The sequence below is a fragment of the Macaca thibetana genome, chromosome X, assembly GCF_024542745.1.
Source record: "Macaca thibetana thibetana isolate TM-01 chromosome X, ASM2454274v1, whole genome shotgun sequence".
NCBI lineage: Eukaryota > Metazoa > Chordata > Mammalia > Primates > Cercopithecidae > Macaca > Macaca thibetana.
The window spans coordinates 80,216,578-80,241,889 of record NC_065598.1 but is presented as its reverse complement, the minus strand read 5'-3'; the positions used below and the strand labels follow the sequence as shown (position 1 = coordinate 80,241,889).

Sequence of the window (25,312 nt, the reverse complement as noted above, 5' to 3'; positions counted from 1 at the left end):
TTCTTTTGATGTTTTCTGTTTTCTGAAGTTTTTCAGACACATTTTTTGGTAATACTGTTATTATAGATTTTGGACTCAGCAAGGAGTCAGTAGATCAAGAAAAGAAGGCTTACTCATTTTGTGGTACAGTAGAGTATATGGCTCCTGAAGTAGTAAATAGGAGAGGCCATTCCCAGAGTGCTGATTGGTGGTCATATGGTGTTCTTATGGTAAGTAGCAGTATTTGTTTTAATTATACCAACCTGTGATTGATATATAAATTATTTTATTTTATTTCAAAATATAAAAATAATTTTATTTCAAATTTTGGGACTTAGCAGGTCAGAAAGGGGTTCTGATAATTTATAATTAACACCAAAAACCTTGTGATTGGCTAGCTGTTATACAATAAAAATTAAGGTTTTGGTGTTCTGATTTATTTTAAAGTTGCTAGTAAAAAGGTAAATGGCAGCATTGTTATTATAAACTATTCATATTTGATACTTATGAAAAGGTCTGTCAGATTCTATATTTCAGAATGATGAGTTTATCAGTTACATGGTATTTTAATTGAATGTTACAGAACTTAGCACCTTACCATATAGTGTCCTATTGTCAGATTGTTCCGTGCATTCCCTGGAAAGGTTATAAACCTGTTGAACAGAGGAATCATGTCTTATACTACTTTTCGTCTCCCATAGTACCAAGCATAGTGAGCATTTCAGTAGATGCTTAATACAGTAGATGCTTAATGACCATTGGTATGAGATTAAGCATAGAATTTGCAGTAGTCAGTAGGATGATAGATAAATAGCTGTTGAATTAGATATAATTTGCTTTTGAGGGCTGATCCATTTTGTCCATTTATCACTGAGTAGCATACCAAATGACACATCAGCATGTTAAGTGCCTATTATAAGCCTGACATATTAGGAGGCCTGTGGGGTAAGGACTGATTCTAAGTACAATATTTGGTCTTTTTCAATTGGAGTAGCTAAATAAACTCTCAAGAAGTACCTTAGGAGTTCAGGGAAGATTTAATGTAAGCTGATGTAGGCAAACTGGAAGAGTTGGAACTTAAATTAAGCCCTGAAGGATGGATAAAATTTAAATAGTTGTGTGTCAAGAAGGAGAGTATTGTGATCATATTAGCAAAGACTTGGAGAACCAGTTTGACTAGAGAAGTGGAGAAAGAGGGCAAAGGTGGAGGAAGTGAAGCTATAAACCTATAAGCATTTACACATGATTCTTTGGGTAGGAGGAAACTTTTAGATTCTTAAACAGGATGGAAATTAGAGAAGATTGTATTTTAGGAAGATTAGCCTTGACAGCATTATGTAAGTGGATTGTATTGGAAGAAACTAGAAATAGGAAGACAAAAGAGATCTTAAAAGACAATTGTAAGATTATAGAGATTTCAAAGTAATCTGTTACTAACCTTGGTAGCAAATTAGATGACACAGGTGAAAAAGAGATGAATTGTCAAAGATAAAAATGCCTATAAAATTTGTGAGTTTTAGGGGGATGAAAGAATGGTAAGTTAATAGAAGAGATAGCTGAGGAGGACAGCTGATTTTGGAAGTGGGAAAAAATAATTTCTAACATGTAGCATAGGTTACTGTCGGTTAACGACTCACCACTGGGTGGTGATAAACTAGAAGGGGTAGTGGAGAGAGAATCAGAATCATTTGGAGACCTTAATATGTATATATTAACTACCCAACCTATAGTTTCTTTGAGGGAAGATGTGAGTCCTGTATATGATCCTTCATTCTCTCCCTGAAGTTGTCACCTCTACTCCTCCAGTCTTTGGTGGTCTACCATTACTTAAGATTTGGGAGGGAAAGCTGGAGTTTGAGAAAGATTAAGGCTTGAACAGCAGATTTTGGGAGACATTAAGATACAGGGAAGACTTGAACGTATAAGCTCACTTAGATTGTGAGTTCAGATAAATGAGTAGAAGACTAAAGGACAAATCTATTATTGAATCTAAGTTTGAGATTTAAATACTGGAGATACAAAAACTTCTCTTTAATGTACTATAATGATTTTTAGAGGTAGTCTGTTTATACCATTATTTAATGTTCTAGTTAGTCACATTGCAGTCAGTTCTCTATGAGAAAATGTTTTCCTTCTTCTGTGTACAACTAAGGTGTATGTTTCTTTTTTAAAGCTATTGGCATGCGTGTCGGGGGGTGGGGTAGTGGTGCTGGTGTGTTCTGCTGCTTCTACCTCTTTTTTGGGTCCTGTTTTGGGGGCCGTGGAGGGAATGAGAATGGTTAAATCTTTGTTGGGCATGTATGAATTCGAAATGCTTTTCTGCTTATTTTTCCTTTTCCTTTATTATTAAACATTTGCTTCAAAAGAATATCTTTGTTTTAACAGAAAATGCATTGTGTGTATTTTCAAATTGCTTTGGCTTTGAGAACATAGCCAAATTAGAACTGAGGAAGAATTGGTTGGTTTCATCTGCTACAAGTCACCATCAGTTGAGCTATATATATATAGAGAGAGAGAGAGAGTGGGATACCAGAAGTATATTTCTTTAAGTAACCGAATTTTCTGGTCCCATTTTGATCTACTATCATGTAGATCTTACAGTTTGATGATTATATAGTAGAAGTCTCAATTTTTTTCTAAAGAATCTTACTATATATTCTAAGGTGTTCTAATTGTGTGGTGATGTTTTGTTTGTTTGTTTTAGTTTGAAATGCTTACTGGTACTCTGCCATTTCAAGGTAAAGACAGAAATGAGACCATGAATATGATATTAAAGTAAGTGTAAACAGTATGTTTTTCTTTTGGGAAAAAAAATCTCTTGCTTTCAGTTTTGAGAAAATTATTGCGGTTTTAAAATAACACGAGAACATTTTTCTCACTGTCTTGTTCCTTTCTACCATATACAGGACTTTATTTACCCTTGTAAAAGCACTTTAAAAATTCTTTTTGAGATTTTTCAAATCAAATGTGTGGCTAAATTGAAGTGAAACTTTCTAAAATCCTCTGTTTCAGAGCAAAACTTGGAATGCCTCAATTTCTTAGTGCTGAAGCACAAAGTCTTCTAAGGATGTTATTCAAAAGGAATCCAGCAAATAGATTGGGTATTGCTTATTTTCTTAGCTTTTATAGAAGTAACTGCATGTTTTGGGAGGATAATTAAATCTTTATGTTTTCTTGTTTGATTTGAGCACATTACTTCTATACATAGAATTCTTCATTTTGTGTATGCATTTCAGATGAAGTAAACTCTGTTATGTCCATGATTTAAAACTGAAGTAGTCTAGTTAATGAAAGCTTCTGTTCAACCTATTATTAGGTATATATTATGGGTTACTTCTTTTGAAATAATACACAGATTTTCCCTTATACAGGTAGTCTTTTATATATTTGAAGATAGATATTTTGCCCCTCCCAATATTCTTCGAAGTAAGCATTATGTTTCTGTAACTAGTTTTTTTGACCCCTTTCTGGTAGCCTTTCCCTGTATCCAGATGCGATCCTATTATTTATGCCCTCGTGTGAAAATTTCGGTGTCCGTTTATTCCTTTGTACCTTTTTTTTTTTTTTTTTTTTTTTTTTTTGAGACGGAGTCTTGCTCTGTCGCCCAGGCTGGAGTGCAGTGGCCAGATCTCAGCTCACTCTAAGCTCCGCCTCCCGGGTTCATGCCATTCTCCTGCCTCAGCCTCCCGAGTAGCTGGGCCTACAGGCACCCGCCACCTCGCCCGGCTATTTTTTTATATTTTTTAGTAGAAGACGGGGTTTCACCGTGTTAGCCAGGATGGTCTTGATCTCCTGACCTCGTGATCCACCTATCTCAGCCTCCCAAAGTCCTGGGATTACAGGCTTGAGCCACCGCGCCCGGCCTCCTTTGTACCTTTTAATTTGGCATATAAATATAAGGTCATAAGATAAATTGGAAGTGAAAAAATATGTATTTAAGTATTATGTTTAATACTATTTTGATTTGAGAGACAGTTTAATATTTCATGATACTCTTTGTAGTTCAGTATGAACATTAGTTATTTTTTATCGCAATAAAATGAAAGGACCAGCTAATAAAATGCCAGATAAGAAATCAAATAATTTTCTTTTCAAGGAACGTATGAAATATGTGTGTTCCTGTTTACAGATAGCAGTCTGGAAGCCAGTGAGCAAGATTTAAAAAAAATCATAAAATTAAAATATCATTTCTTTTTTTTATAGGTTCAGAAGGAGTTGAAGAAATCAAAAGACATCTGTTTTTTGCAAATATTGACTGGGATGTAAGTTAAGTAGAAAGCTTGTTATTGAATAACTTCATATGACCAACACAGGAGAGTAAACGTTTATTGCTTTTAATTTAAATAACAAATCAGTGGAATGTTTACATATGTATTTATTTTTCTTTTTCTTAAAAAAAATTTAGATCTGGGGGTGCATTTGTGGGTTTTTTACATGGATATTGCATAATGGTAGGTTTGGATTTCTAATGTATCCATCAACAAAACAGTGACCATTAGGTAATTTTTCAACCCTCAATCCCCTTTTAACTTCTCCCTTTTGGAGTCCTTGGTGTCTGTTATTTCCATCTGTATGTCCATGTGTTTCCATTGTGTAGCTCCCACTTATAAGTGAGAACATGGGATATTTGATTTTCTGAGTTATTTCACATAGGATAATGATCTCCACCTCCATCCATGTTGCTGCAAAGATAATGATTTTGTTCTTTCTTACAGATGTGTAGTATTCCATGGTGTCTATATACCATATTCTCTTTATCGAATTAACCATTGATGGACACTTAGGTTGATTCCATGACTTTGCTATTGTGAACAGTGCTGTGATAGACATACAAGTGCAGGTGTCCTTTTTATATAATGATTGATTTTCCTTTGGGTACATTCCTGTTAGTGGGATTGCTGGGTCAAATTTTTTTGCTTCTTATACCTTTGAGAAATTTTCATATGGTTTTTCATAGAGGTTGTACTAATTTACATTCCCATCAACAGTGTATAAGTGTACCCATTTTTTTTCCCACATCCATGCCAACATCTGTTATTTTCTAACTTTTTAATAATAGCCCTCCTGACTGATATAAAATCATATTTCATTGTGGTTTTAATTTGCATTTTTCTGATGATTAGTAATATTGAACATTTTTCCATGTTTGTTGGCTGCTTTATGTCTTCTTTTGTAAAATGTGTGTTCATATCCTTTGCCTACCTTTTAATAGGTCTGTTTGTTTGTTTACCTGTTGAGTTGTTTGAGTTCCTTGTAGATTCTGGATATTAGTCTTTTGTCAGAGACATAGTTTGCAAATATTTTATCCCATTCTGTAGGTCATCTTTTTACTCTACTGATTATTTCTTTGGCTGTGCAGGAAATTAATTAAGTCCAATTTGTCTACTTTTGTTTTTGTTGCATTTGCTTTTGGGATCTTAGTCATAAATTCTTTGTATAGATCAATGTCCAGAAGAGTTTTGCCTAGGTTTTCTTCTAGTACCTTTGTAGTTTCACGTCTTATGTTTAAGTCTTCAAACCATCTTGAGTTAATTATTGTGAATAGTGAGAGATAGGGGTCCAGTTTTATTCTTCTTCATGTGGCTAGGCAATTTTCCCAACACCATTTATTGAATAGAGTGTTCTCTCCTCATTGTTTATTGTTGTTGATTTTGTAGAAAATCAGATGGCTATAGGTATGCAGCTTTATTGCTGGGATCTCTGTTTTGTTCCATTGATCTATGTGCCTATTTTTGTACAAGTACTGTGCTGTTTAAGTTACTATGGCCTTGTAGTATAATTTGAAATTAGGAAATGTGATGCCTCTGGATTTGTTAATTTTACTTAAGGTTGCTTTGGCTATTCAGGCTATTTTTTTGATTCCGTGTAAACATTAGGATTGTTATTTCTAATTCTCTGAAGGATGACTGATGTTCATAGTTTGATAGGAATTGTACTGAATGTGGATATTGCTTTGGTCAGTATGTTTTTTTGTTTGTTTGGTTTTGGTTTTTTTGTTTTTGTTTTTGTTTGTTTTTTTGACAGCATCTCTCTCTATTGCCCAGGCTGGAATGCAGTGGCACAATCACTGCTCACTGCAGCTTTGACCTCCTAGGCTTAAGCAATCCTCCCACTTCAGCCTCCTGAGTAGCTGGGGATACAGGTGTATGCCACCATGCCTGGCTAATGTAAATTTTTTTGGTAAAGATGAGGTCTCGCTATGTTAACTAGGATGGTTTGGAATTTCTGGGTTCAAGTGAGTCTCCTGCCTCAGCCTCCCAAAGTACTGGGATTATAGGCGTGAACCACTGTGCCCGGACTGGTATGGTCATTTTAATGATATTGATTCTTCCAATTCATGAGCATGAGATTTTTCTCCATTCGTCCATTTGATCTAGTTTCTTTCATCTGTGTTTTATAGTTCTCCTTGTAGAACTCTTTCACATTCTTGGTTAAATGTATTTGTAGGTATTTTACTTTTTGCGGCTGTTGTTAATGAGATCGTTAATGATAAACTTCATTTGGTTTTCAGTTAGAACATCATTGTTGTATAGAAAAGCTACTGATTTTTGTATGTTGATTTTATTTTTTGAAACATTACTGAATTTGTTTATCAAGTCTAGGAGTCTGTTGGAGGAGTCTTGGTTTTTCTCAGTATCTTATATCATCAATGAACAGAGGTACTTTGACTTCCTCTTTTCCAATTTGGATGTCTTTCGTTTCTTTCTCTTGCTTGATTGCTCTGGCTAGGACTTTCCAGTACTATGTTGACTAGGAGTGGTAAAAGTAGACATCCTTGACCTGTTTCAGTTCCTGAAGGGAATGCTTTCAACTTTCCCACATTTGGTATGATGTTGGAGTATGTTCTTTCTATGCCTATTATATGGAGGGTTTTTATCATCAAGTGATGTTGAATTGTCTCTAATGCTTTTTCTGCATCTATTGAGATGATCACATGATTTGTGTTTATAATTTTATGTGGTGATTTGCATTTATTGATTAGTAAATGTCGATCCATCTTTTCATCCCTAGAATAAAATCCACTTGATCATGATTAACTATTTTTTTTGCACGTGCTGTTGGATTTGGTTTGCTAGTATTTCGTTGAGGATTTTTGCATCTATGTTCATCTGGAATATTGGCTGGCAGTTTTCTTTTTTGGTTGTGTCCTTACTTGATTTTGCTTTCAGGATGATACTGGTTTTGTATAATTAATTAGGAAGGATTCCCAACTCCTCAATTTTTGGGAACAGTTTTAGTAAGATTGGCACCAGCTCTTCTTTGCATGTCTGGAAAAACTTGTTTGTAGACTTATGTGATCCTGGCTTTTTTTGATGGAACATTTTTTATTGCTGGCTCAGTTTCACTATTCCTTTGGTCTGTTTGTATTTTCTGTTTCATCCTGGTTCAGTCTTGGGAGACTGTATGTTTCCAGGAATTTGTCCAACATCTAGCTTTTCTAGTTTGTATGTATATACATGTTCATAGTTATCACTGATCATCTTATATATATTTCTGTGGTATCCATTGCAATGTGTGCCCTTTTCAGTTTCTGATTGTACTTGTTACAGTCTTCTGTTTTTTCTTCTTAGTTAAGCCATCTAGTGATCTATCAACTTTATTATTTCAAAGAACCAGCTTCTCATTTTGTTGATCCTTTGTGTCTTTTTTTGATCGCAATCTCATTTAGTTCAGCTAAATGAGACTTAGTTATTTTTTGTTTTCTGCTAGCTTTGGGTCTGGTTTTTCTTGTTATTCTAGTTTCATGTAGTGTAACAATAGGTCATTGATTTGAGATCTTTCTGTGTTTTTGATTTAGGCATTTAACACTAAAAACTTTCCTCTTGGCACTGCATTGGCTGTATCTCCGACGTTTCGCTATGTTGTGTCTCTATTTTCATTCATTGCAGTTTTTTTTTATTCCTGCCTTGATTTTGTTGTTCACCCAAAAGTCATTCATGAGCAACTTGTTTCATTTCCATGTACTTGTGTAGCTTTGAGAGTTCCCCTTGGTATTCATTTCTAATTTTATTCTACTGTGGTCCAATGGGATACTTGATGTGATTTTGATTTTCTTGAATTTATTGAAATTTGCTTTATGGTTAAGCATATGTTCAATTTTGGAGAGTGTTACATGTGCAGATGAGAAAAATGTATATGCTGTAGTTGTTGATTAGAATATTCTGTAAAAGTCCATTTGGTCTAGTGTCCAGTTTAAGTCCAGAGTTTCTTTGTTGGCATTTGCCTTGATGACCTGTCTAGTATTGTCATTTGGTATTGAAGTCCCACACTATTATTGTATTGCCGTCAATCTCTTTTCTTAGGTCTAGTAGTATTTGTTTTTGAATCTGAGCACTCTGGTGTTGGATGCATATATATTTAGGATAATTAAATCTTTTGGTTTAATTGAGCCCTTATCATTTCATTGTATAATGCCCTTCTTTGCCTTTTGTTACTGTTGCTGGTTTAAAGTCTGTTTTATCTGATATAAGAATGGCTACTTCAGCTCTGCTGTGTTTTTTATTTGCATGCTATATGTTTTTCCTCCCATTTACTTTAAGTCTGTAGATGTGCTTACTATTCTATGGGTCTCTTTTTGGTAGCAAATGGTTGGTTTTTGTCTGTTACCCAACTTGCTGGTCTACATATTGTGGATGGGACATTTATGCCATTTATGTTGAAGGTTATATTGATATATGAGGTTTTAATCCTGTCATAATGTTGCTAGCTAGTTGCCTTGGATTCTCAATTGTATGATTGTTTTATAGGATCTTTGAGCTTTCTACTTATGTGTGCCTTTATGATGGTGAGTGACATACTTTTGTTTTCATTTTTAGAACTTCTTTGAGCATTTCTTACGGGGTCTATTTAATGGTGATAAGTTCCTCTAGTGTTTTCTGTTCATGACTTTATGTCTTCATTTTATGAAGCTGATTTTGGCTGGATATGAAATTCTTGGATGCCATTTTTTAAAGGAAGCTAAAATTAGGTCCCCATTCTCTTCTGGCTTGTTAAAATTTCTGCTGAGAGGTTCACTGTCAGTTTGATGAGGTTTCCTTTATTCGTGATTTGATGCTTTTCTCTAGCTTCTTTTATGATTTATTCTTTCACATTGAACTTGGATAGTCTGGCGACTATATCCCTAGGTCACATTTGTATTCTATAGTGTCTCCTAGGTGTTCTCTGAATTGCTTATATCTAGATATCTGCATCTCTAACAAGATTGGGGATATTTTCCTGAATTAGTTCCTCAATTATGCTTTCCAAACTTCTTTTCTTTTTTTCTTTCTGTCTATAAGTTGTAAGTTTGGTCACTTTACATTATCCCATATTTCTCAAAGACTTTGTTCATTTTTAAAAAAATTATTTGTTATTTAATTTTATCTGATTTAATTCAAAAGACCAGGCCTCATGCTCAAAATTATTTCTTATGCGTGGTCTAGCATGTTATTAAAGTTTTCAACTCTGTTTTGAAATTCCTTTCATCTTTTTTTTCACTTCCAGAATTTTAAAATATATATATATTTATCTTTTATCTCCTGAATTGTTTTCTGATTTTTTTGTTTGTTTGTATGTTTTTGACTTTCTTTTGGATTTCATTGAGCTTCCTTACAATCCATATTTTGAATGTTTTATCTGCCATTTCGGAGTTTTCATTTGATTAAGATTCATTGGTAGGTAGCTACTATGACCCTTTGGGGATGTCATTACATTCTTTTTCTTCATAGTCCTGAAGTTCTTATGTTAGTTCCTTCTTATCTGTAGAAGCTGTCACATATTGCTTTTGAATTTGTTTCATTTAGATGTGGTTCACCCCCTGCTGCCATCCCTCTTGGGGGATGTGACTGTAGAGTAGGTTGGGAAGTAGCCAAAAGTCTCTTGGCTTTGTTTCTGTAGGCCCGTGCACTTCTTATCAGGTTTTTACGTTGGGTTTTACAGTTCAATCTATAGGGCAGTAGGTGGCATTTACCAGTAGAAGCCAGCTGTGGCAAAAGCAGATCAGTATGCAGTTGATATTTGTTTATTGTGTGGTGATCTCTGTTGTTTCAGATGATGGGCTGGACAGTGGAATGCCAGGTTCCTTGACCTTCTTGTCCCATGAGGGGTGAGGGGAAAGAGAGCTAGGCAGAGCTTGACTGCCTGGCTTGCACACAAATACCCCAATGATGAACTGGGGAACCAGCCCTGACAGGCATGGTTGGAAGAGTACCTGGTAAACAGTGCCAAGGTCTCAGCAGAGAGTAGGGGGACTAGCTTCACATCCTAGACGGGTAGCAATATGTTCTATTTACCTGTCACACCCCTAACTCAGAGTTCATGGCTCTCAGTTCAGATGCACAACTGCCGTGTATCTCTAGACCACAGTATAGCTGATAGCCACAGAAGACACTTGTCTTGCAGTTGTCTATGGGAGTGGTTTCTGGGTGGAACCTCTTGAATCAGTCCAATACACACAGCTTTGTGACTCACCTGTTTGCCAGTGGGTAATGCTGCTGCTTTCTGTAGATATCACAGAGGGGCTCCACTTTCTAGCACACACAGTTGGGTATTAGCTGTGGGAGTATCGTCTGGTTGGGTCCATCTGAGCTCAGACCCCAGGTTGGGGCATGGTCATGTACTAGCAGTGGTGGATAGGACTAGGCAAACTTCCAATTCCTTATCCCCCAGATTGCCCAACGGACAGCATGTATGAGTCCTGTAAGAAGTGGACCAGGACCAGGACAGTGGACTTGTTAAGTCTCTAGAATCCTGCTGCTGGCTATGATAGGGAGTGATGGGCTGGTTCTCGGAGTCACAGGCAGAACTCTCAAGCAGAGGCAGGGAAAGTACTCTGGAAGTGGGAGTCCTAGAGTACATCATGTGCCTGTGGGGGCTGGGATCTCAGAAGGGCCTACAAAACGCTTAGGCAGTTGCAGAATGCTCAGGCAGTTGGTGCATCAATGCATATTGCAGACCTGTGGTGACTGGGCTCTCAGAAGCGCCCACAGAATGCTCAGAATATAGCAAAACACTCAGGTGATTGGGTCCCTGTGGCTGATCACAGGCCTGTGGGAGCTGTTCTCTTAAAAGGGCCCACGGGATTCTCAGATTACGGCAGAATGCTCTGGTGGTGGGATTCCCATGGCTGATCACATGCTTTGGGGTCTGGGCTCTCAGAACAGCCTGTAGAATGCTTATGTGGTCAAAGTCCCAAGGCCCGTCACAGGCCTATGGGGGCTAGGCTCTCAGAAGGCCTCCAGGTAACAAGTGAAATAGTCAGTTGGGAGCAGGGCTGCTGGCCTTTCACTGGGGAAGGCAGACCCCTTCAGCTGAAGCAATGAAGGTTGGCAGCTATGGGGTGCTTGGCCCACCTGCACTTCCCTCCTGATGGAGCGGCAGTGGATTTCACTTTGGGGGGCACACAGAGGTGCCCAGTTTCCCCACTGTCTCCTTGGCCCAGGAGTGACAAATGTGATGGTGGTGTCGGGCACAACTATTGAGGGAGCTTAAGAGTGGGTCACCAGCCTCTGGGAGCTGAGCTGTAAGAAGAACGCCAGGCTGTAGCCAGTATATACACGTAGGGGCAGGGCAGCTGTGCTGTAGACCCAACACTGAAGAAGGGAAGCCTCATTTAGAAGGGAACAGCTGAGGTCAGCAGTCTTTGCAGCGTGCATTCTGCTCACTCTTCTGTACTGCAGCTGCAGTATCTGTCTTTGAGGTGTGCACAAGTGCCGACCTACCTGCTCCCTGCCTAGTGGGGTGGCAGCAGACGGTGCCAAGCTGCTCAGGGATCAAAAGTTCATGGGATTCCACATGGGCTTGAGCAGTACCTTTGCACAGATTCCAGGCAGCTCCATGTATTAAACTGGAGGCCTAGGGGATTCAAGGGGCTTACCTATAGTTAGTATTGAAAGTCTGTGACAGAATCGTGAATTGTGGAATCCTGGAGGTCTCTCACTCAATCTTCCCTTCCCTGCATCAAAGATCTCCTGGCTCCACACCAGTCTCAGTTCACCTGATGGCATGGCTTTGTTCTCTTCTTTTTGTGATTCCCAATTCCATCGCTTCTCTGATGAATTCCAGTGTGGCCTCTTAGAAAATATACTTGAAGTGTCAATATTTACTTGCTATTTTGATTACTCATCATGAGAGAGGCACCCACTAGCTGTTTCTAGTAAGCCATATTGAACCAGAAGTCGTGTTTACATATTTAAATAAATGAAAATTACTCAAAAGTAATTCCCTATTTATTTTTCCCCACTGTGGGACTGTAAGCTTTTTAAAAAATAGATTTCAAAAAAAGTGGCTTTTTATGTTTAGAAACTTTCTATGCCTTTCAAAAGCGTAGATTTTAGCAAGGTAGATTGTTAAACAAGACTAAACTTTTCAATTATCTGATACAAGCCTAAACAGTACATTTAATGTATGTTTTTATGTGAAAACAATATTTTAGATGAAATATGTACTTCTTAAAAATAATCTATTGATTTTGAAAGCCTTGAGCATTTTAGTTGTTATTGTGCTGTATTTGCATGGCTATATTATCAGTGAGCATTCAAAAACTTCTGATATCCAAAATTGACCTTTCCTTGTGAATTCAGCTTGTGGCATCATTGCTATGTTTCTTGGCCTCATTACATTTTGAACATTAGCTCTCAAAATTTTAGAATTTGGTTAACAGGTATCTGAAACCTGTTGAAATTTATTTTATGAAATCGTTAGTCTTCTATTATGTACTGTGAATATTATGTTCTGCTTTCTTTTACAAAGTATAATAATTTTTAAAGTCTTAATATGTTTTGTGTTATCTGGTTGCCCCTTCTAGAAGTTATATAAAAGAGAAGTTCAACCTCCTTTCAAACCTGCTTCTGGAAAACCAGATGATACTTTTTGTTTTGATCCTGAATTTACTGCAAAAACACCTAAAGGTAATGCATGTTTATCTGTAAAATCAGAGATTTTAAGTAGATAGTTTAAAAATAAACTGTCTTCTGAAGTAAAAACTAAAAGAATGGTAAATTTGCAGAGAGTTGGTTTGTCCATGGGAAATATGGATCCTATACAAAACATTGCTTGGGCAGCTGTCAAGTAGATGTTTTAAATGGGAAATATTTATTAGGAAGGCAGGAACTTGGTCAAAGGGTGGCAAGTTTCTTCCTTTCTTTGCATTATAAGTCCTTTGGTATGCTAATGATTTACAGGATGGGGTAGGAGGTAAGACATCAGATATTTTACTCGGTCTTTTACAGTTTCATATATACATTCAAGAAATATTGAATACCTACCATGTACTAAGCAATGAGTATGCAGCAATGAAAAGAACAAACAAAAATTACTGACTAAAATGGAGCATGTATACAGATGGGAGGAGACAGATAATATATAATAAATCAAATATGTAATATGTTAGATAGCAGCACTGAATGGTTTCCTTTATAGTTAAAGAAATTCTGACACTTTATATCATAGAATTCTGCGTGTAGTTATAATTAAATGTAATTATTTGGACATTAGATTCTCCTGGTTTGCCAGCCAGTGCAAACGCTCATCAGCTCTTCAAAGGATTCAGCTTTGTTGCAACTTCTATTGCAGAAGAATATAAAATCACTCCTATCACAAGTGCAAATGTATTACCAATTGTTCAGGTAAATTCCACTTAATCACATTATTCAGTTTTGGGATAATTATTTCTCTGTTATTGCTGATGTATTTTTAATAGTTTTTTTCAGTGATTTTTAACTACTTTGTTTATCTCTTGGTATAAATCATGAATTAAATATGTCCCTGTATGTTTTGGAAAAGAGCAGACAGTGGTAACTTTTAAATTATATTTATGTGGCCTCTTTTGAATAAAATAGAAAGGTGATGTATAAGCTAGCTGATTTATTATATTGCCTGTGGGTATCAAGAAAGGATTGGTTCACGCCATTTATAAATGTTGATAAAACTTTTGTAGAATGAATTATTCTAGTTAAAGATTTAAGATAAATGTATATTTAGGACAAAAGACAGAAAATGTGAAAATATTTCATTCTCCTTAGTATTTTACTTTTAAAAAATAAACAGATAAATGGAAATGCTGCACAATTTGGTGAAGTATATGAATTGAAAGAGGATATTGGTGTTGGCTCCTATTCTGTTTGCAAGCGATGCGTACATGCAACTACCAACGTGGAATTTGCAGTGAAGGTATTGTCTCTGAGCCTAGGTTTCTTGTTTGTTTTATGCATGTAATTTAAATTATGAGTCAACTGACAAACATTTTCAGTTGAGTAAATGAAGATAGGAAATATAAGATGATGAGAAAGAACTCTGAGACTTAATATTTTCATTTTTGAATTTCTTTTCAAGCCTTTATTATGTAGGAACAGTATATTTCATGAATTTTTGCATTTGAAAAATTTTGTTATACATGTATTATGTTAAGATTGAGCAATTGTGACAATTATAATTACGTCATCATTGGTACAGTTTCAGTGAAATAGGATATAATGTTAAAATGTTCTTTTCTTTTGTTAAGTTTTTAACTTATAAGATGTTTTTAAATGTTAAAATAATATGAGGTAAGCATTGTTCTTGAGGTTTTAAGCATTTCTTCAAAAATATAACCAAATTGAAAATATTCATTTTTAGACAAAATAATTTGTTTGCCTCAGATATTTTTTGTTCTTATTTCTTAGATCATTGACAAAAGTAAGCGAGACCCTTCAGAAGAGATTGAAATACTGATGCGCTATGGACAACATCCCAACATTATTACTTTGAAGGATGTAGGTATTTCTAAATCTAGGTATCAGCTAAGCTAATGAAGTTATGAATTGGAACTTTATTTTTCTTATTGAAACTTTTAATGTCTTTAGCATATTTAATTTCATGCCTCAAAAATCTCAAGACTCTTAAATTGCCACTTTAATTTTTTTTTTCCCCATGATTCTATACTCCTGGTCTTATAGAATATCAAAAATAACTGTGATGATTGGTAAATGAGAATTTCTGGATTACTTGAATATATTCTGGCTGGTTAACTAACATTGTAACTAACACCATTTATTATTCTATAGTGCTATCAATATAGAAGATACAGGACATTGGGGATCTGCCAAATTCTTGAATATTTTACTTTCTTTATTGTATGGTAATTGGCTATAGCGTTATGGATTGTTTCTGGAGTGAAATAGTGTTAGTCTACAGTTTTGTAAAATGAATATATAACTCATTAATATGTTACCGAATGCTCACTTTTCACATAAGGAGATAATGTTCTTTTCTCTTTATACAAGACAGAAAAAACTATCACCTTGATCACTTTGTGTCAGAAAATGATATGCACTTTGATTTGTAATCTTTAAACTACTGTGTGGTGTGTGTGTGTGTGTGTGTGTGTGTGTGTGTGTGTGTGTGTGTGTATCATACATGCCCTGAGTGAAAAGTGTATAAATACTTTTCTTATTTGTTTTCTTTGGTATACTATTGGAATTCAACCAATATTTAAGATACCACATCAGATAATGGCCTGAGGGAAGGATATAAAATTAAATAATACATTTACTTTCAGAAAGAAGCATACGTTTGGGGAAGAGAAGTAGCTATAATACAGTAAAAAAATGAGATAGAGGTCATTTGAGAGGCACAGAGTTCTATTTTTTTAATTTATATTCTTTGATGAACTGCAACCTGTAACTTCAAAAGGTAATACAATTATATGTTTAACATGGTTTCATGGGACTGTGTAGGTGATTGTTTAGCCAGGTCAACCTTTAGTACAGCCTGTACTGCATTAACAGTAAAGGAATAATGTCTTTTTTGTTTTTAATACTAGAGACAGGTTTAGTAGAAAGGTAAATATAACTAAAATATAATTTAAGAATTATAGAATTGTAATTATAAATAATAACATTTTAAAACTGCGTTCTTTCCTAGGTCTTTGATGATGGTAGATATGTTTACCTTGTTACGGATTTAATGAAAGGAGGAGAGTTACTTGACCGTATTCTCAAACAAAAATGTTTCTCGGAACGGGAGGCTAGTGATATACTATATGTAATAAGTAAGACAGTTGACTATCTTCATTGTCAAGGAGTAAGTTGTAGTTAACTTTTTTCTTTCTATTCTGGGACCTATATCTTCATAAAAATATAGGAGATGATGCCCCCTAAAATAAACTGCTTTTATTCACATATATGTCTATAGAGAATATCCTAATAGAACTCACAATGTAGTGAAGTTTATGGATTTAGGAAATAATTATTTTCTCTCTGCCAATTGGCCCTGATTGAATAGCATATTCATTTAAAAAGTGGTTTGAATTACATAAAGGTACCTAACTTTGACCTGGAAATTATGAAACTTAATTAGACTTAAAAGTCAAACATAAAAGAATTAACCAAAGACATACAGTGACTATTATTCAAGTTACCTAACATAGAGAGTTCAGGTTACCTAACATGTATCTTGAACCTTGCCAGCTCCTCCCCTAACTACAGTAAGAAATGTGTATTCTAAACATTTGAAGTATTACTATATTAAATTTTGTGGTGAAGGGGCAGGCTTGTTATTTTGCTTCCTGTCCTTTCATAAAGAAAGCAAATGAACTGAGTTACCAAAAAAGGCAACTTTTAATATATATAACTGTATAAAACAAAGTAGGAAGTAATTTAAAAATTTAAGTTTGAATCAGTTGTGATAGTAGATATGTACCAATTTAATAAATTAAAAATGGCAATTGAGAATTGACGTAATGAAAACTCTGCATGAGGCCCTTATAATTAATAAAAATAAACTAGTACTCCATTTTGTGTGTGGTTTAATAAAGTATATTTTCAGTATTTTGAAATATATGATGCTAAAGCAGTAGCTTTTTGATAATTTAATTATTTGATTGTCTTTGCCAGCACTCTCTAAAGTAAAGCATGAAGAGAATTTTTGAGAAGAGAATCATAGGCATCTCTTCTTTATTATTGTATGAACCTTCCGGTTCTTACATCAATTAACTAAATTAATAAGACACATATCAAGCATTTCTACATGCCAGGCATTGTAAAAAGTGTTGTGGATTCAAACATGAGTGAGACTTGGTCCTTGCCCTTAAAGAACTTTAGCATAGTAAACTCTGATTAAAGGTAAGAGTAACTTACATGAAGTAGATAGTACTAGTAGGAAACTTATCACATGGGGGAATTTCAGCATTTTTTTTTTTTTTTTACCAGTCCTACATTTTATTTGTTTCTTCTTTATTGTTTCTATTTTTCTGCTGAGACTTCCCTTTTTTTGCTGAGAGTTTAATGCATTGAAAGTATGTTTTGTTTTCTTTGTTGAAGATCATTATAATAGTCACTTTAAAATCCTTATCTATTTTAGCATGATTCATCTTGGAATCAGAATTCATTGATTTTCTTAAGACTGTGTTCCATTTTCTTGGTTCTTTGTATATTACATAATTTGGGATTGTATCCTAAGCATTATGATAATCAGTTATAGAGATTTTCATATTTTGTTATTTTTCTCCAATAGTTATTATTGTTTCATTTGTTTAAGTGAGTAATTTTCTTGGCTGAGCTTGAACTGAAAACTAGTTTTGGGGCCAGCAGCTCTGGTTTTTGTTCATATTATTTGTCTTTATACAAACTATTTTGATCCTGTTCCATACATTTTTGATTCAAGGATCAGTTCTGGCTCTTTCCTTTATAATGTTTCTCCACTCAGCATTCAGAGTTTTCCAGCATCTCCTTTCTGGTCCTCTAAACCAGAAGGACTGTGGGTTTTTCCACATGTCTTTACCACCACTGTGTACCATAGGGATTGCAATTAAACCCAGGCTAAAAGCCACAGATATGGATACGTCCTTGTATAGGTTCCTGTGTTCCCTCCTTCAACAAAGTGCGTACTCCTCATCAGAGCATATCTCCTTCTGTTCATTATCCAGTGCCTCCAGATAGTTGATTTTTGTATTATATCCAGGTTTTATGGTTGTTTGCTACAAGGAGGAGGGTGTTGAGTAGGGTCTTAGTCCATTATGGACTAAGTCCAAACTTAGTTTAGTTTGTAAGTCAGGAACTGTTCTTATATGTTAAGCATAATGCTAAGTGATATAAATTATGGCATGTCCAAAAGTGGATCTGAGAATTGAGCTTAGATATATTGAGATTAGAAATGGTTAACAAAACTAGTGGCTTGAATAGAAACTGGAACATCTATCTGACAGAGATAATTTCCTGTGTATATTTTAGGCTCTTAAGCTTGAGCAAAATGTCATTTTCAAAATTTTGTAATTCAGAAAGTTTCTTTTTATCAGATATTTAGTTAATTATGTAGATATAATGTTTTATTTCTCAGATATTTAGTTAATTATATAGATATAATGCTTTTTTCCTTTATATTCAAGGTTGTTCATCGTGATCTTAAACCTAGTAATATTTTATACATGGATGAATCAGCCAGTGCAGATTCAATCAGGATATGTGATTTTGGGTTTGCAAAACAACTTCGAGGAGAAAATGGACTTCTCTTAACTCCATGCTACACTGCAAACTTTGTTGCACCTGAGGTATTCCTTAAAAACTTCACCATTTGCCTTTCATTCTTTTCCTTTAGTTGAATCTATATGATGCCATGTGTATGTTATGGTAGGCAGATAAAAGCTATTATCTTGCCCTTTTCAGTTTTAAAGTTCTTTAAATCCATGAATTCTCATAGCCCCTAATATAAATATTTACACTGGTAACTAGCATCTAAAATCAACCAGAATGTAATAATCAGGCTATTCTGTTCTCTTGGGTTATATACTAATTTCAGAATCATACCATTTTAGAGTTGGGTGGTAGGGTAAAGATAGCCACAGCTTCAAGGTATTGTGTATTCTAAATGAGGAAACTGTGGCTCGAGGTACTTCAATGACTTATTCAAGACCCAGCATTCACTTAATAACAAAACTAGGATAGATTCATCAGGTATGTTAAATTGTACTGAACATTAGGTAATTTATCGATTAGCATTATAAATAACATATAAGGGCAGTGCCATCCTTGATTGTCTTTAGGATCTTCTAACTCCCGGAGAAAATAGCCACACAGGGGTTTTTGTAAGCCGTGTGGATTTTTCTCAGAAAATAATATTTGTATCTAAATCTTAGGGTGAAGAGTCAGGAAAGGTGATGCTCTTAGGGAGAAGAGTAAGGAAAGGGGAGGCTCTGGTACAGATTTCACATTTGGGAAACTGTAACATTCATTCTAACCCTGGGGATGGGAGTTTTGACAGTAGCAATTTCCATAGCAGTGAAAGTAAAGTTGGGGAAAAATGAATCAACAGATGGCATTGGCCATATAAGTTCTAGATAAGCTTTCTTTGTTAAGTCAATAGCTGTTCTTATATGTTATGGATAATACCAACTGACATGTAATTACATATTCAACAAAAATCAAAATACCTAAAACTCTTTAGGTTTGAAAAAATAAAATGTGTCTAATCAAAGGAGAAGCAGAGTAAAATAATTTGAGAAGAATTCCTCTCTTCTATATATTTTATAATTTTACTTTTATATCAAATGCTAGCTTTTTCAGGGAAATATTGCACATCAGATATATTAACAATAAGGTATTTGTATTTTAATGTAAATCAGTCTATTTTAAAGTAGCTACTATAAAAATAACTTTCATAATGAAAGTAGAAATATAGAAAATACTGTACTGATATTGAAGAACAGGCAGAACATCTGTTTTATAAGCTTTTTATGATAAGAGATTTGACTAATAAGAAATTATGTATATATCCAGAGAATGTGATTTAATCTATATTTTAATAAAATTCATAAAATAATATGCAAGTTTTTATCTCTTACAAGATATTGTACTGCCCTAAGGTGTATGAGATAATAGCCTGAACATACAAAATATTAGCCTTTTTAGGACATTTCAGTGGTTTTACAGGATAGGAGGACAGAATATTTGAGATAGTGCTCTTCTTTTATGTATAGCATATATGGTCATCATAAAGGTCATCATAAATATTGTAACAGATTTATACAATAGACATAAGAGCAGAGTATAGAATAACCATTTTAATAGCCAAATATTTAATGTTGACTTAATCTTGTGGACCTAAACTACTTAGTATTATGGCAACTTCTCACTGGAAAAGGGTTAGAGATGAATATGTACCATATGAAAATATCAAAAATGGACATTAAAATGAAAAATATATAATATGTCCGTGTTTAGATTAATGGTTAGGTAAACAGTTATAGATTAATGGTTAGGTAAGCAAATCCAGAGAGTAGAATACAGCTCATTGATGTTTTTTTTTTTTCCCAACAGACGTACACTGTAGTAAGACACTATTACCATTGTAGTAGTGAGGGTTTTCAGGTGGGCATCTGGAGACCACTTCTCTCTAGTGCTTGAACTACCTTTGACTAGTATTTGTATTTTCAAAATACTTTGAAAGTTTTATTTTTGAGTGATGAAGCCCATGCTAGGAATCAATAATATATTTGTACATTGTTATTAATGAACCACAGAGAGTACTTTTAGTGCAGTTTGTTTCTAAAATTTCAGACGCTTTCAAAAGGTAAAATATAAAAATGCATTCTTTTTTAAACTAGAATCAGAAAGATTCAAGTGTTAGTACAGACATTTCAATAAAAAATGGCATTTATGGGGGTATACATTCATTATTTCACAATGCATAAACAGTTTTTGTTTGCTAAGAGGTACACTGATTATTGCAATTTTAGCTTAATAAGGAGAGAATATTCTTTTAGTTTTTAGATTATGCATCAGTTTGATCAACATCTTAGGGTTTATTAGGTAGATGTGCTTTTCTACTATACCTGTGTTGCGAAAAGTGAATATATCTCTAAAATATTTTATTCTTTGATAAAGGCAAATCCACTATGTTATATTATTCAACTGATATTATAAGCCTACTGAGGTTAAAGAATGCTCCTGAATTAATGGGGCTTACAAAAAAGTTGAGGGATACTGTGTGTGCAGCTTTTTTTAAACTAATTTTGAAGTTAACTCTCCTTTGCTCTTTTCTCTGGGCTGTCAAATAGTTTGCCCCAAACGTTAATTGATTTGAGCAACAGGAATGAGGAGCTCTGTGTATGTTACTTTCTGCTGACTTGGGAAGCCAAGTGAGAGAGAGACTTATGCCACTGACTACTTTAATTGTGACTTCTATCTTTGTATTTAACTTGATACAAGTAAAAAGGTGTGAAACATACCCTCTGTACTCTTTCATTCATCCTACCACTCTGCCTTGTTTCTTTTATGATTATATGCTCACTTTTATAAGGGCATTGAAACTAGCGCTAGAAAAAAAGTGGACCATTTCTTCTTTACCTAAAACAAGTTTTTCGTGTTTGGCCCTAATTAAGCAATATGACACCTCCTGCGCAAGGCTGTCCTCATAACTAGGAAGGTTATAGGAGTATACGGTACCTACAGCCGAATTGATTAACTCTCACCTGTCCACGTGGTTTCTACGCAGTGACCCTCAACCTTAGCTATGCATTGGATCACTTGAGAAACTTTAAAAAGCTTCCTAAGGGAATCAGGGAAAACATGGTGATGTCTGGAACTGTAAGATGTGATGAGAAAAATAAACAGATGAGGGAATAAAATCAGTAGAAGTCTGTGTTTTACTAGAGTATGCCAACTTAATATTTACCATGATGTGAGTGGTTTAGCTATACCTTATTTGTTAAGTACTTCATAGTTCCCTACTTGTATTATTTATATAAGCCAATTATATTTTTATATCCTCTTTACCCTCTTAATTTTGCACAGATGTGTGTTTTTATAAATACACTAAGACTAGAAAAAAGCGTATTTCAAATTTTAAGTTTGTTACATACTCTTTATTCATGTTTGGCAGTTGTCAAAGCCAAACACTAACATTTTTAGCCTTTTATAGATGAGAAATTCGTGCTGGTGGTTATATAATCCCCAGTGTTAATGCATTAATAATGTTTCTATTTTGTTCCTATGCCTAGAGGCTGTAGCAGTGGGCTTGTTTTTCTAAATGAAAAGAAAATGGCCTTATTTCATCTCTTTATTTTTCTAATGAACTCAATAATTTTGTAGCTAAATCTCACATGAATACATAACAAACATATTGTTTGATTTTTATTAACACTGGCACCAAAAAACAGCTTCCTAAATTGTTGTATGAAAAATTAATGAAGCCATTCAGTATTTATCGAATGTGTACTTGTGGTCCAGAAATATACTGCTCTTTTCAAGACATTGGCCTTGTATGGTAAAATATAAATTCATTCTGCTTTTGTGAGATCATATATTATCTTGCCATATCTTGTGTAGTAAAGAGGCAGTTATAGATGTTAAAAACACAGGCTTAAGTAAGACTTCGTGTTCTGCTACTTACTAGTTTTGTAATGTTGGGTAAGTTACTTAACATTCACTTCAGTTTCCTCATCTTCAAAACTGGAATATTATCTACCTCATAGAATCAGTGACAGAATTAAAAGCCTCAGTACTGTATATAGTATACATTAAAATCACTGTGCATATTAATCTTAAGTTTAGATTTCTCTATATCTGGTTTCCTAAGAGGAGGAGAGAAAACTCATTGAGGTGTCAGGGATTATGTCTTTACTACAAGTGCATAAAATGGTTGAAGTTTTTATATAATGAACTTTTGTGAGATTATTAGAAGTAAAACAACTTCTTTAGGAGAAAATTGAGTTTATACTAACACCATATAATGAGTATTTCTTTCTTAGGTTCTTATGCAACAGGGATATGATGCTGCTTGTGATATCTGGAGTTTAGGAGTCCTTTTTTACACAATGTTGGCTGGGTAAGAAACATATATTCAAAAGCATTAACATTGTTATTTGAATTTCATCTGTATATCTTCATCTAGAAAGAGAATAGATTAAAATAACTTTAAGGAAAATGCCATTTACATTTCAAAATATCTATATTGATTGTTACTTATAAAATTAAAAAAACATAAAGCAAGGTGTAGAATGAGGCACTACTAATTTATGACATAATAATTTTAAAAGGCAATTGTCACCCGGAACTAAAACTTTTAAAAATAAAGTGCATTTCTATTTTGATCTTGAAAATATTTACTTAATCATAAAATAATTTCATGTTTCACCAACAACTTGCCCCCTGAACTTGTTGATACTGTGTTGATTTTTTTCTAAGCACTTGAATTCTAACTATTCTGGCACTACAGGTTTAGTAAGATTGTGCAAATCTATATAGTAACAATAATAAACTGCAGAAACACACACAACTACCTTCCCTTGAAATCATAAAGAAAAGCTCACAACAAATGTAATAACAATTGGACTATGTTAATGTTGATACTTTACGAATAATACGAGTACTATTTTACTCTCAATAATGAGCAGCACTTTTATTTAGAAGTGAAAACTTATGACTGTAGAAATTATTCTGTGAGGGTTGTGATAGAAAAAATGGCCAAGTTTAGCAAGTAATTATAATGTACTTAGACATAATATTTTAAAGAGTGCATTTAGTGTAATTTAAATATGCTTGACATACCAAGAACTCTATGAATATGTTATAAAAATGGTGACTCTAAATTGTTTAATGGCTTGGTGATAATTACACATCTCAGTACATTTAATATACTTTTAGGTATTACAAATTTATGCAGAATATTTAGTTTTAGACCACAGTAAATTTAAGGGTAGCTAAAGTTTGCATATCAAATACAATTAATCTACATGATTCATCTACATAATAAATGTAATGGCTATGGAGTTTTGTGTCGATATAAATATTTACGCAACCAAGTTTTCATAGATATTAATAAAAAGTAATGATAACCATTTCCACTGATGATAATGATGAAATGTTAATGACTACATTGAAACAAAACAATAAATACATTATGAATATGTGAAATTAATATTTTCTTTGTACTAGGTATATTTGTTTGCTAACCTATGCTGGAATATGTGTGTTTTAGTATTGTCTAGTTTTAAGACTGAAGCTTTACATGAAAAGCCACCTTTATTTTATTTTACATTGATTAGCTGATCAATGACAAAAGAAAGAATTGATGTAAGCAATATTCTCCATTTTATTAAAAATTTTATTAAGGTTAGATTTATGGTTTGAAATATAAAATTTGACCTTAACAGTGAAAGAAAATGTGAGATGATATTCTTACTCACTGAAGTAAATATTTGCATGTAGTAAATATTTGTATCTCTTTCATTTTTGGGGTATGTTACCCTCTAGTGTCTATTAAAATCTGTTTTATTAATAGCTACACTCCATTTGCTAATGGCCCCAATGATACTCCTGAAGAGATACTGCTGCGTATAGGCAATGGAAAGTTCTCTTTGAGTGGTGGAAACTGGGACAATATTTCAGGTGGAGCAAAGGTATAAATTATAACGTTTTGTTTTCTTGCACTCATGTTAAATTGCTAAAATCCCTAAGTTACAGCTTGTGTGTGTTTGCAGGGTATCTAATGGTATCATATGTGTTTTTAATTAACACATCTATGAATGAATTGAACAATGTACAAAGGATAACTTTTGGTTTTACCATGTTTCTGGGCCACCTTCCTTTCTGATCAGTTTACATATGTGCAGGGAATATTAACTAGTTCCTGTATTAACCAAAACCAAAAATATAAATTTTGGAAACAGGATATATTTAAAGCCAACTAAAATTTATTTCTCAATTTACCATGTATTTCCATATCATTTTCTTTTCACTCAGAAATTGACTTATGTAGACAATTTTTATAATGCTAACAACTTCTTAGAGAACGAATGGACTATGTATCTGTAGCATCTGGATATTCATTCCTGATGGCTTAGAGTGGTCCAATAGAAATATAATGCAGGTCAAATACATACTTTAAAAATTTCTAGTAGCCACATTAAAATTTTTTTAAGTGAAATTAAATTTAATAATATATGTTGTTTAATCTAATATATCCAAAATACTATTACTTCAACATCTAATCAATATAAAAATTTAGGTATTCTATATTTCTTCATACTGAGTCTTCAAAATGTACTATATATTTTATACTTATAGCCGTGTGAATATGGACTACCCACATTTTAAGTACTTAATAGCCACATATGGCCAGTGGCTGTCATGGTAGTGAAGGTTCAACATAACTGGCCTTATTTATTTTGGGGAAAAAATAGTCAATCAAGGCTTGAAAACTAATTTCTTACATTTGTAATTTTTAAATTTTAAGTTTTAAATGAAAACTCATCGCTTGTCACCATGTGGCTTTTAGGTCCCGGAAGCTTTTAAGCTACAATTTGAAGTAGAACACATTTTATGACAAAAGTAATTGCTTATAGTTAATATGTGCTAATTATCTCAAGAACACTAGCCAATTT

The 25,312-nt window shown here is 34.0% G+C and overlaps 1 protein-coding gene across 5 annotated transcripts in view; it reads left to right on the top strand.

The window, feature by feature from the left end:
- RPS6KA6 (ribosomal protein S6 kinase A6) overlaps window positions 1–25,312 on the top strand; it is a 132,841-nt gene that overhangs the window by 68,259 nt on the left and 39,270 nt on the right. For all 5 annotated transcript variants that reach the window (XM_050776337.1, XM_050776336.1, XM_050776335.1 and 2 more), the window contains 12 exons: window positions 67–209; window positions 2,684–2,754; window positions 2,992–3,080; window positions 4,183–4,241; window positions 12,764–12,866; window positions 13,453–13,583; window positions 14,005–14,127; window positions 14,619–14,708; window positions 15,859–16,017; window positions 18,320–18,481; window positions 22,679–22,755; window positions 24,211–24,328. In XM_050776337.1, the coding sequence (XP_050632294.1) occupies window positions 67–209; window positions 2,684–2,754; window positions 2,992–3,080; window positions 4,183–4,241; window positions 12,764–12,866; window positions 13,453–13,583; window positions 14,005–14,127; window positions 14,619–14,708; window positions 15,859–16,017; window positions 18,320–18,481; window positions 22,679–22,755; window positions 24,211–24,328 (1,325 nt within the window). The remainder of the gene's footprint in view (window positions 1–66; window positions 210–2,683; window positions 2,755–2,991; window positions 3,081–4,182; window positions 4,242–12,763; window positions 12,867–13,452; window positions 13,584–14,004; window positions 14,128–14,618; window positions 14,709–15,858; window positions 16,018–18,319; window positions 18,482–22,678; window positions 22,756–24,210; window positions 24,329–25,312) is intronic.